This window comes from Salvia splendens, chromosome 6 (assembly GCF_004379255.2).
Source record: "Salvia splendens isolate huo1 chromosome 6, SspV2, whole genome shotgun sequence".
In the NCBI taxonomy this organism is placed as follows: Eukaryota; Viridiplantae; Streptophyta; class Magnoliopsida; order Lamiales; family Lamiaceae; genus Salvia; species Salvia splendens.
In genome coordinates this window covers 16,103,512-16,115,305 of record NC_056037.1, presented here as the reverse complement: position 1 = coordinate 16,115,305, position 11,794 = coordinate 16,103,512, and the positions used below count along the sequence as shown (strand labels likewise).

At 41.1% G+C, this 11,794-nt stretch overlaps 2 protein-coding genes across 2 annotated transcripts; both read left to right on the top strand.

Moving 5' to 3' along the window:
- The first annotated feature begins 67 nt into the window (after nucleotides 1–67).
- LOC121809993 (pentatricopeptide repeat-containing protein At5g50390, chloroplastic-like) lies at nucleotides 68–2,583 on the top strand. Its single transcript, XM_042210864.1, has one exon. The coding sequence runs from the start codon at nucleotides 318–320 to the stop codon at nucleotides 2,421–2,423; it is 2,106 nt and encodes a 701-aa protein (XP_042066798.1). The 5' UTR covers nucleotides 68–317; the 3' UTR covers nucleotides 2,424–2,583.
- Nucleotides 2,584–5,080: 2,497 nt separating this feature from the next.
- On the top strand, nucleotides 5,081–6,290 carry LOC121807403. Its single transcript, XM_042207619.1, has 2 exons — nucleotides 5,081–5,346; nucleotides 5,447–6,290. The coding sequence occupies exon 2, from the start codon at nucleotides 5,468–5,470 to the stop codon at nucleotides 5,852–5,854; it is 387 nt and encodes a 128-aa protein (XP_042063553.1). The 5' UTR covers nucleotides 5,081–5,346; nucleotides 5,447–5,467; the 3' UTR covers nucleotides 5,855–6,290.
- The last annotated feature ends 5,504 nt before the right edge of the window (nucleotides 6,291–11,794 follow it).

Below are 11,794 nucleotides of genomic sequence, written 5' to 3'. Positions count from 1 at the left end.
TTAGTTGGAAATTGGAATGAAATAACAAATCGGTTACCTTACCAGCTAGCCAAACCCATGATTTTAATTAGCGGTTTGTAGCTCAACTAATATTTGACTGTGTTAATATTTTTTGCGAGAGGATCAGATCACCTACTACATTTTTCCTTTGATGTTTAAAGTATTCGGGTGTCAAATGTTTATTGTTGCATTAGGAATTGTATAATGTATTTTTCTTATGCTTATAGGCGGACAGTTCGAAGCTGAACTCTCACTTCATTAACAACCAAGATTGCATCTTGAATTCTTGATTTCTCAATTCGATTTCTTCACCATCTATGGACATCTCCTTGCCGCTCGATCAAATCCAGAGCAGTTACAAATTCGCATGCTCGCTCATAAACCCCGCTGTTTCCAAACAAAAATTCAGATTTTCAGACGAATTTTCACTCGGTGGGAGAAGGTTCAAGCCCCCTATTGCCAAGTTTAGGTGTTCTTTGTTAGACCAAGGATTAAGGCCTCGACCGACGCCGAAACCTCGTCAAAAGGAGGAAAGGAATCTGAATAAAACTGGATTTTTGGAGGAAAGGAAATTGGAGAAATCCAATTCGGCTTTAGGGGTCTGTGGGCAGATTGAGAAATTGGTTTTGTGCAAAAGGTATAATGAGGCTTTAGAAATGTTTGAAATTGTGGAATGTGATGGCGATGTTGATGTTAGCTTTGATACTTACGATGCGCTGATGGGTGCTTGCATTGCGTTGAGATCGATTCGAGGCGTGAAGAGGGTATTCAATCATATGCGGAGCTGCGAGGTGGATTTGGATTTGTATATGATGAATAGGGTGCTGCTCATGCATGTGAAATGTGGGATGATGATTGATGCGCGCCAACTGTTTGAGGATATGCCGGACAGAAATTCAGTTTCTTGGAATACAATAATAGGGGGCCTTGTGGACTCGGGTGATTTTTTTGATGCTTTCAGGTTGTTTTTGACTATGTGTGAGGACATTTCAGATGTTTGTTCTAGGACATTGTCCATGATGGTTCGGGCATCAGCTGGCTTGGAACTTATATCTCCGGGTCAGCAGCTGCATTCTTGTGCTCTGAAGATGGGGATGACTGGAGATGTCTTTGTGTCGTGTGCCTTGATTGATATGTATAGCAAATGTGGTAGCATTGAGGATGCGAGGTTGGTTTTTGAATTGATGCCGGAGAAAACTACTGTAGCATGGAACACTATCATTGCTGGCTATGCACTCCATGGGTATAGTGAAGAAGCACTGGGCATGTATTATGATATGCAGGATTCTGGCATCAAGATGGACCATTTCACCTATTCAATGATTATACGAGTTTGTACTAGGTTGGCCTCGTTGCAGCATGCAAAGCAAGCCCATGCTGGCCTGATTCGAAATGGTTTTGGATCTGATGTGGTAGCTAATACAGCACTTGTTGATTTCTATAGCAAATGGGGGAGGTTGGAAGATGCTCTGAATGTTTTTGATAGGATGCCCCGTAAGAATGTTGTGTCGTGGAATGCCTTGATATCTGGATATGGTAATCATGGTCGTGGAGCTGAGGCAGTTGATTTGTTTGAACGGATGGTTGACCAAGGAATGGTCCCCAATCATATCACTTTTTTGGCAGTTCTGTCTTCCTGTTGTCATTCAGGATTGTCTGATCGTGGATGGGAAATATTTGAATCTATGAGTAGAGATTATAAGGTGAAGCCTCGTGCAATGCACTATGCATGTATGGTTGAGCTATTAGGCCGAGAAGGGCTCCTGGATGAAGCTTTTGCGCTGATTAGAGATGCTACATTTAAGCCCACGATCAATATGTGGGCTGCATTGCTCACAGCTTGCAGGATCCATAAAAATTTTGAACTTGGGAAATATGCAGCTGAGCAACTTTACGGGATGGGACCTGAGAAACTATCTAATTATGTCGTGCTATTGAATATCTATAGCAGTTCAGGGAAATTAGATGAAGCAGCTGCAGTCCTCCGGACCCTGAGGAGAAAAGGTCTAAGAATGGTACCTGTTTGTACTTGGATCGAGATAAAGAAGCAGCAGTATGTTTTCTCCACTGGAGATAAGTCTCATCCTCAGACAAAGGAGATATATGATAATTTGGATAATATGAAGCTGCAACTCTCAAAACATGGATATGTACCTCAGGGAAATAATTTGCTTCCTGACGTAGATAAACGTGAAGAATCTATGCTACTCCATCACAGTGAGAAATTGGCTATTTCATTTGGGCTTATTAGCACTCCTAGCTCAACTCCTTTGCAACTTGTCCAGAGTCATAGGATATGTAACGACTGCCACAATGCAATCAAATTGATCTCCACTGTCTACAAACGAGAAATAGCCTTCAGAGATGGTAGTAGATTTCATCATTTTAAAGAAGGCCATTGTTCTTGTGGTGATTACTGGTAATAGTTGTAGTTTTATATCAAAACATAGGAATAATTTTTTATTCAACAATGTAGGGCCTTACCTTGCATTCTTTTTTTCCAAAGAATGTCAGCCATCTCTTGAGTTACTTTTCACGTTGCTATAGAAACTGAAATTATATTGTCTGTAAGCTTCGGGAAAACTATATTTTGCTTTGAGTTGCATGATTCCTTTCTCTAAGACTTTTTTATGGACCAAACTACGAGTGTAACTGGGTTTTGGCAATATTGTGAATCCCAGTTTATACTCCTGGATCAAATCCTGCACTTCATAAGCAAGGATTTACTTTTATGTTCCCCTTCCTTGTTGTTGATATCCTTTTTCCCAACACCTCATGGTAACTGTATTAAAATGGATATCATATAATAAGATGAATCAATGTATAACTGTATTAATCAGTTTAATTTAAACCTATGTGATCAATCATACCATTTATATACAATCCAAAACTCAGCCACTTCAGCATGATTTCATTTCAACTGTTACAGTTGAATTTCTTATTTTCCTGGTATTTTGTGTCTTATTAGTAGCATGTAGTTTCATAAGTTCTTGCCACAATGTCTTTTGGTTCATGTGTTCAAGCCTTTGTTTCAGAAGTCATACTAAAGCCTTATTTGTTATTTGTCTCAATTACACTGCAGGTTATTTGTTTAGTTAAAACGGATTGTCTGCAGATTAAAAATAAGATTGGTAACCATAACTTGATCACATTCGTTTAGGAGCAAAAAGTTGGCAAGCCTTAGTTTAGGAAGAGGAAGATCAGCAGGGAATCAGTTAGCCAAATAGTTTTACTTTTTCACAATGATCAACTTCATTACTAGCAGGATTAGGTTGCATCATTATAATCATAACAAAATCAATTAATTAAAAATAGGGGCGGCAGGAAGAAAAGAATAATCATTGTTATTCCGCACTTTAAGCTAAATGGACTGATTCTTCTGACCGGTGAGAAGTTTCCTGGAATTCATTCCTCTTATTTTATCTTCGTGCACTTCTGATCTGAGCAACTTAGGGAAAAGTACATTCCATTTCAGTTTACTCATGTTATGTGTGACATGTTTTCTGAAGCCCTGGTTAGAGGTTGAGAGGTAAAACCTTTTCAGCAAATAGCAGAATGAAAGTACTTGTTTTCGTGTTTTGCATTTGATTGTTAGACTTTTTGGCTTCAGGATGAAGTGGAGACCTGTCTTACTATGAAGTATCAGTAAAGTTGAAGTAAAACTTTTACTACATAGCCTAAATATTTGTTTTGGAAATGGACCCAAAATTTATCAGTGTTATACATATTATTCTAATATAGATAGTATATTTTCTAGGCTTGTTCAAGTGAATTTTGACGGGAAGACAGATGTAGCATGAACTTCTTGACTCCCCTGAAATCTTGAACATCTCATGTACGGAGTATTTTAAATAATAGCTGCATTTATATGACATTTTTGGCATTCTCTTTTAACTCTTTTAGTTTGTTATCTTCTACCGTTAAAGCTTGAGGAGTCGTTTGGTTCGTTTGCTTGGTATAGGACATGTTCGGGCTTGTAGATGGGCTCAGGTTAGGTTTGGTATATAAACCTGCTGTTTGGTTTCACTGTTGAGTGTTTAGGCCCATCTTACAACATTTGTTTGGTACGTATGTTTAATGAAAAAATTTCACCAGCCATGACTCTTCTACCCCTCTAGGGTTTCCGATTTTGGGAGGCTTTTATACATACACACATCGTCACTTTCATTTCCTCACTCCCGCAATTTTTTCCACTCTGCTGCATTGTCTTCATCAAATCGGCATCGCGTGACCTATTCTGTTTTCGTTCTCGTTCTCCCACAACTTCAACTCAGGTAATTTAGCTAAATCTGAACTTGTGTTGTGCTTGTGTTTCGTGGTGAGAGTTGTAGTTAAATGAATGGTGAACCAAATGATATTTGTATCTTGCCATTGTTGTTTTATTTGTTGTTAAAGTAGATATAAAATGTGAAGGTGATTTATGTAGGAGTTTTATGCTTCTGTTGAAATTCTCAACAGATGGTGTTCAAGAATTGCAAGGGGATTTTTCTTTTGTGTTTAAATTATTGATTTCATTCTATCTTCATGTCATATCTGGAGCTCTCTTCTTTATTATTTCATATATGTAGTTGATGATATTTGTATCTTGCTATTGTTGTTTTATTTGTTGTGAAAGTAGATATAAAATGCGAAGGTGATTTATGTAGGAGTCTTCTACTTTGCCTGAAATTCTTAACAGAGGGTGTTCAAGCATTGCAAGGGGCTTTTTCTTGTGTTTAAATTATTGATTTCATCCTATCTTGTTGTCATATCTGGAGCCCTCTTCTTTATTATTTCTTGTTACTATATACACCGACAATTGTATGTATCACTTGTCTCTATTTTTAATTGTTCACAGCGATGTCTGAGGCACGGATAAATGCACCTAGTGCCGGTGGCAGCCAAGGCACCCAAGGTTTGGTGTTTTATAGCACTCCGTTTTCACCTAAGAGATGAACATTCAGTAGTCAACGGCATTAATAAATTTGATTTGCCTCTATGCTGATTCTCTGTTCTAGGCCGCAGTCAGTATCGCCGCTCAAGCTTCCGCCCGTGCGACCGCCCTCGTAGATCTTGGTCTGACCGTGAAGAGCTGATACTAATCTCCGCTTTGAAGGAACTGGTTGCCACTGGAAGTTAGACAATGGCTTCCGAGGTGGATATGCACAGAAGATAGAGGAATGGTTGAAAAATGAGTTCCCAACTACTGATTTGAAGGCAACGCCACACATTCAATCCAAGATTACTAGCTGGAAAAGGAACTACTACTCGCTGTCAAAAATACTTGACCGTAGTGGGGTTGGTTTCAACGTACACAATGATTTCAAAATTGATTGCTCGGATGACCAATGGGATCAAATCGTGAGGGTATGTGATAGCCGTATATTCTTAACTCATTCATCGTTTAAAATTTTTTGGTTTGCCATGTCTTCACTTGTGCGCACGCACACTCATTTTTCCGTTGCAGCAAGATCCCAATGCCCGCACCATGCGGCACAAAGCTAGGCCTCTCTGGGATGATTGGAAGATGATATTTGGGAACGATAGAGCCACTGGAATGACTGCTGAGGGTATTGGCGAGGCAGTGGCAAACAATTCCACGGATGAGCCATTTACATCTATCGGGGAAAGTGCCGATTACTATCCAAGCTTTGAAGACTTTCTAGGGTCTGATCAAGTCCAACCCACATACACAAATGAAGTTGTAGATGACAACAACGCTCAGAGTGGGCAGAATCTGGCTGCAAACACTCATGCGCCTCCTGCTCCTGCTCCAAAAAAAATGACGCGTAAACGCAAGAGCTGCGATGATGATTCTGCTTTGCTCAACCTCCTTGGCAACCTGCATGCTGAAACGAAATGCACGTTTGGATAAATTGACCGCCCATATTGGTTATGAGATCGACTTGGGCCAAGCTAGGAAAGAGATCTTCTGTCATTTGGGAAACATCCCGGACCTGACAGAGTCTCAGCGCTGCGATCTCTGCGACATCATCGGTAAGGAGAACTCGAGGCTGGAGATCTTCACCGGCCTCTCTGACGCCTCGAAGCCGGGATATGTGAGGCGCATCATTGAGAAAGAAGGTCTTACTTAGGAGTCGCTTCATGCAATGGGTGGAACGTACATTTGCCGGTTGATTTGGGTAATCAAAAACTATGGTCTTTTGGACTTAATTAAGCTAGTTTATATATAGATTCTACTGTGAAGACATTTCTATTATGTAACTTCAGCTGGTGGTTTTTGTCGTTGCTTTTTTTGTAGCTGACCTTTTTTGGCATTTCAGAAACTATTTCATATTATCTACTATGAAGTGAAATGTTGTGTGCTTTCTTCTTAATTACATAGACAATCTAGATGAAACAGCTCTGCGTCTAATACACCAGCAACGATATCTAGATGAGTTTAATATACAAAATATGAGAAAACATGGAGTAGAATTAATATTGTTCGATTTGCATCAAAAGGAAACAGCTCCGGTTGATCTTGCTAATCGAGACATAGTGATAAACGAGCCTAACACCAATCCCATGCTTACTACGCAATTCTACTAAAATATTCCTAACCGGCAAACCAAGGAAACACAAAACACAGCACAGGTTTGTGATAATGACAAAAAAGTTACACCAATCGCACACGACTAGAAATTGGGCTTCCGCGGCATCCTAAACCAAGTCACGGGCTTGGATGATCCACACGAATAGGTGAGTGATGGGCTCTTTGGTGGGGTCTCTTGAGGCAAAACACGTCCGGTGACATTCTTGTTTGTTGACTCAAGGTCTTGTGGTCCTCCGTCGTCGAACATGAGCTTGCGTCGTGCAAGAGAAAATGGGTTCACACTGTTGACCTCGCCCGGCTCTTCGGGTTGTGCATTCTTCTTTGGTGCATCACACGAATGACCCGCTGCCTGCACAGAATCCGACAGGACGATCAACGTTCCCTCTATCTCTTGTTTAATTTCATTCGCCGCAAACAACTCCCGTAACTCTTTGTATACAGGGTCACCGGTACCATGGTATGCACCGAAGAGATGGTTTCTCTACATCGATTACAAGGTAATACATCATCTTTAAATATTCATAAAATGTTAACTTTTCTACAAATAGAGCGTAGAACTTACAGGGAGATGGCTTGCCCACGTGTTCGCCGAGACGATGATCTTGTTGGTCGGTTCATTCCAATATGTACCTGTGATTCCAAGGAGCTCTTTGAAGGTCCTATAGCGATGTTCCAAGAAGTGAAGGCGATCCACAATCTCGAACCATTCAAACGTCACGCCGAAATGATACTCCACCACGGACTGAGCCTCGAAAATAAAGTGGCTGGGGAATACCGAACCCTCACAGCCATACTCCTTTTTTAGGCGAGCCATGGTGGTGAGAATGATGGTGTCAATTTCATGCTTCCATTTGCCCCGGTAAAGAAATGAGCTTTGGAGGGGTGAGTCCATTGCCATTTTGATGCTATCGAAGTTGAAAGAGAGAAATGAGATACTTGTGATTTTCTACACCAATGAGGTTCATATTTATAGAATCTATTCTTCTTCCTCATTTATGAGCACATTTCCTACCCTCCATCACTCTTATCTACCCCTCATTCATTTCTATGTGGCAAGTGATGTGGTTGCATCATATCAAATCCCCCATTTGTAGCATTGAAGATAATTCATTGAAGTGATTTTGCATATCCCGCAAAAGAAGCTACAAATCAAAACTACAACACCTACCCCATTGACATCAATACTGCATGGTTATAAACGACATAATATACAAATTACAAACCATTTAATTCAAAACAAAAGTGCATGTAGCTGATTCACCAAATGTCATACCAAAAGCATAATTCATGAATAGAAAACTACATAATAAGTAGGGAGTCTTTGTCACACATTTTGCATAAACAAACTACACCATTTTCCCTAGCACAAATCCAACCAATAATAAAACTAAACCCATTCCAGCCAACAAGAGGTTCACCCGAGCTTCCACACGACAGCGGCCGCAGACCCCACAATCACTAGTGTTCTTGATGAGTTTTTTATTTTTCGCTTCCTCACTGGACCACGTTTGTTTATTAGGCCGATACAATTGACTCTTCACATATGTCGGTTGCTTGCCATCCCCATTCCGAGAATGGTAGTCATCGCACCACAAGAAAGACCCGGAATGTTTTTCATCGGCTGGGCATTTATAAAAGTAACTACCGGCGTGTGTGGCCGCTTTCCCAGCACATAACAACTTCATCCTGCCACCGCCGCAAAGACACTCAGGTATAATGTCCAATTCTTCAGTTACCGTCGACATTGGCTCGCTACAAAACAAAACATTGAGCAAAATATGTAATTAGTTATAATAGGTTCACAATAAGATAATGCTTATATAACATATGTAATATGACAATTTTAGGCAAAATTAACCAAATTAAATTTGGAAAAGCCACATAAGTACACACATTACTCCACATGGAGTTAGCCAAGTCATCCCGCATTTGATTCCATTCTGTGGTTGGCTCTACTTGATCTACGAATTCTAGGTCACCATGAACCTCCTCATGTTCCAGAGATTGTGTATCTCCGTCAACGTGTTGCTCAATTGGATCATTGTGCATCTCACCCCGTACGAAATTGTGTAGCAGGAAGCATGCCATGATTAACCGGATCTGGATCTTAATCGGATAGAAAGTAGCACTCCGTAAGATGCCCCATCTCATCTTTAGCACCGCAAAGGCCCCCTCAATTATGTTACGAGCTCTAGTATGCCTTAGATTAAACAACTCTCGTGCATTTTGCGGACGCTGGGTCTCGACTCCCCATTCCTTCAAATGATAGCGCACGTTTTTATAGGGAGTAAGGAATCCTTCACTGTTTGCGTATCCATTATCACATAGATAATAAGTTCCTATAAAAGTGGCAAAATACGATGGGGTCTTTAGCTAGGGTAAATAATGGGAAATCATGCAAATGAAATCTACAATGATTAAATTATCACAGTGTTACACCTTTGTTTACTCTCAATCCACATTCTCTAGTGACAGCGTCCCTAAGCACTCGAGAGTCACCCGCCGATCCCTCCCAACCGGGTAAAAAGTATAAGAATTTCATATTGCGGTCACAAGCAGCAACAGTATTGGTCGCGATTTGGCCCTTTCGCGTGCGATATCTTGGCTTATCTAAGGTCCTGACGAGCACATTTATGTAAGTGCCGTCCAAAGCGCCAATACAACCCTATATGCAATTCCGTACCAGCATTATGAAAACAGTATATTACCACCAACAAACTGCAAGTTTTGAATGCAAATCGTGCAAATTAAAGTTAGATTACCTTGAAGTGTTGCCATCGTGGGTCAACACAATTGTTTGTTACCGGATCAGGACGAGGCAATAAAATGGTATGCAACTTGAGTACCGCTTTAAGTACAAGATGCACATAGTGAGAAATGGTTTCACCCGAACGTCGAAATTCAAATCCAGAAGGTCTAATTTTCTTATGATGTGCTAAAATGCCTAGAAAAATTGCTACTTGCTCCTCTAGTAACACAAATCGACCATTCCGTAGTCCACCACGGTCTCTTAAAAGAATACACAATCGTCCAAATGCATTCCTATCCATACGGAGGTTCGAAAAACAGTCGACATCACTAACTGCGGTTAGCCTGTTCATATGCCTCACTTGTGGAGGGATTCGCTCAATTAGTGAATACCTAACTTGGTGATTTCTTACACGACGTGCAAAGCGCCTTCTTCTTTTCAAGTATAAGTACAAAATGATGATGTGTTGAATACGCAGCAATAAAAGTATATGTTCCACCATCAGGTTAACGGAAGGGGGTACACGAACAATACGAGCCATCACGAGCAATTCAATTACAACTAGCAATGAAATGGTACAAAATCAGAATGAAATTCATGAATATTGGGGCACAACTAATTGCGCAAACCCAAATCGCACAATAATTTATGGACCACATAACATAAAATTCCAATTAGAGAAATAGATTCAGTAATGTATTATTTTACGGAAAATACACAGCCATGTGATGCACATACACATACGCAAAATTGAAAAACTCATAGTATGAACATATACAATTTCTAATTTTTGCACTGTGAGTTCAATTACAGTGTGAGATCTGGAAACTCAAGCACATAAAAATAAAGCACAAAAGGAGATCTGGAAAATCAAGCACGTAAAAAATAAAACTAACCGTCCGAAATTGGGAGAAAACTTGATGATGTTTATGTCGACCGATTCCGGTAGCTGAATCGGAGCCCTAACGCCGATAGTTGTATGTCGGCGCTTGCTTATCAAGGGGAAAAAATGTAACAGAACTGAGTTTTACCGTTCTCGCCGGGATCGATGAAGACTTCACTGGCTGCTCAACGTCCGGCGTCGAATTGGTGATTGCACTGACTGGATACGCACAAGAGGGGAAACGAGAAGTGGAGAGAGGATTTGTTTTCAATCTTCAAATTGTGAAAATAGGGAGGGCATAATGGAGAAGTGGAGGTTTGTCGGGGCTGGGCATTCGAGCCATGATAATAAACCAGCCCCCACAAGTGTGATTTGGGTCAGGGGTTTGTAGTGTGAACAGTGCGGGCCTTACGGGCCTCGACCGGGCCATCTAATATCAAATATGGCAACCAAACAACCGGTATAAGTATGATATGAAACGTAAACATGAGTTAACATATGAACCAAACGACTCTAAGGAATTAGGATTGATGAGATATCATTGATGTGTCTGAGGACACCAATTTTGCTAATAGGTGTGGAATTATTTTGGAAATTCCTTTATTTCTGATTCAACGCATTATGTCATCAATGCTCATACTTTGAATTACAGACAAGCCAGTTCATGTTGTCCTCTACTATCTGGTTTGGCTGTTGTAATCAGTTGATCAATGTCCACTCAATTGCTAACATACTTGTTCTTCGTCTGAGATCACAGAACCTACAAGTAGAGTGGAATGTTCTTGGAGAGTGATAGGAATGAAAGGCCGATTGACGTAACGAAAGAGAACGAGCACTTTTTATTGAAAGGAAATTAAGGGAATAACAATCCTCCGCAGAGGCCTACGACCAAGTCGTCCAAAACAATTGATCTTCCACGATATTCTGGACTCCCTAGCTTACACTTATTTATACTGTAAAATAAATACTAGAATGCATAAAATTAGGAATCCCATGATTTGCTCCATTTACTCCTTTGCAGCCTTGATTTAGGAATCCCATGATTTGCTTCATTTACTCATTCGCAGCCTTGATTTTCTCACTTCCAGCTAACTGCCCCTTATGATCTGCTTCCTTGATTCTCTCACTTCCACTAACTGCCTTCCCACTTCCTCGGCGGCTGTAAACCTTCCAGCCGTTGATCGTATCAACTGCCCCGGTCGTCGAAACAGCCTTGTCTGCAAGGCTGAAGAATGGAAATTGACCCTTGACATCTGCCACATCCATCCAAGTAGCTTCATCTTCCTCTAACCCGTCCCATTTGATGAGGACTTGTTCAACTGTTTCGCCCTCCAGTAGATCAGTACGCCTTGACAACACCTTCTCGGGTAGAATTGGAGGGTCAGCGCTGACGAGCCCGTCCGGCAGCGTGGCCTCCACCGGTGCATCCCCGATGGCACGTTTGAGGAGAGAAACGTGGAATACCGGGTGGATGCGGGACGAGGCGGGAAGCTGCAAACGATAAGCCGTCGCGCCAATGCGAGCCTCGACCCGAAAGGGCCCAAAAAAACGCGGAGCTAACTTCCTGTTGCGGGCCGTGAAGTGGGTGGACTGGCGATGGGGGCGGAACCTCAAATAGACCATGTTG

Coding starts and splice junctions, on each gene's coding strand:
- LOC121807403 (XM_042207619.1), top strand. CDS start 5,468: ATGCGGCACAAAGCTAGGCCTCTCTGGGATGATTGGAAGATGATATTT.
- LOC121809993 (XM_042210864.1), top strand. CDS start 318: ATGGACATCTCCTTGCCGCTCGATCAAATCCAGAGCAGTTACAAATTC.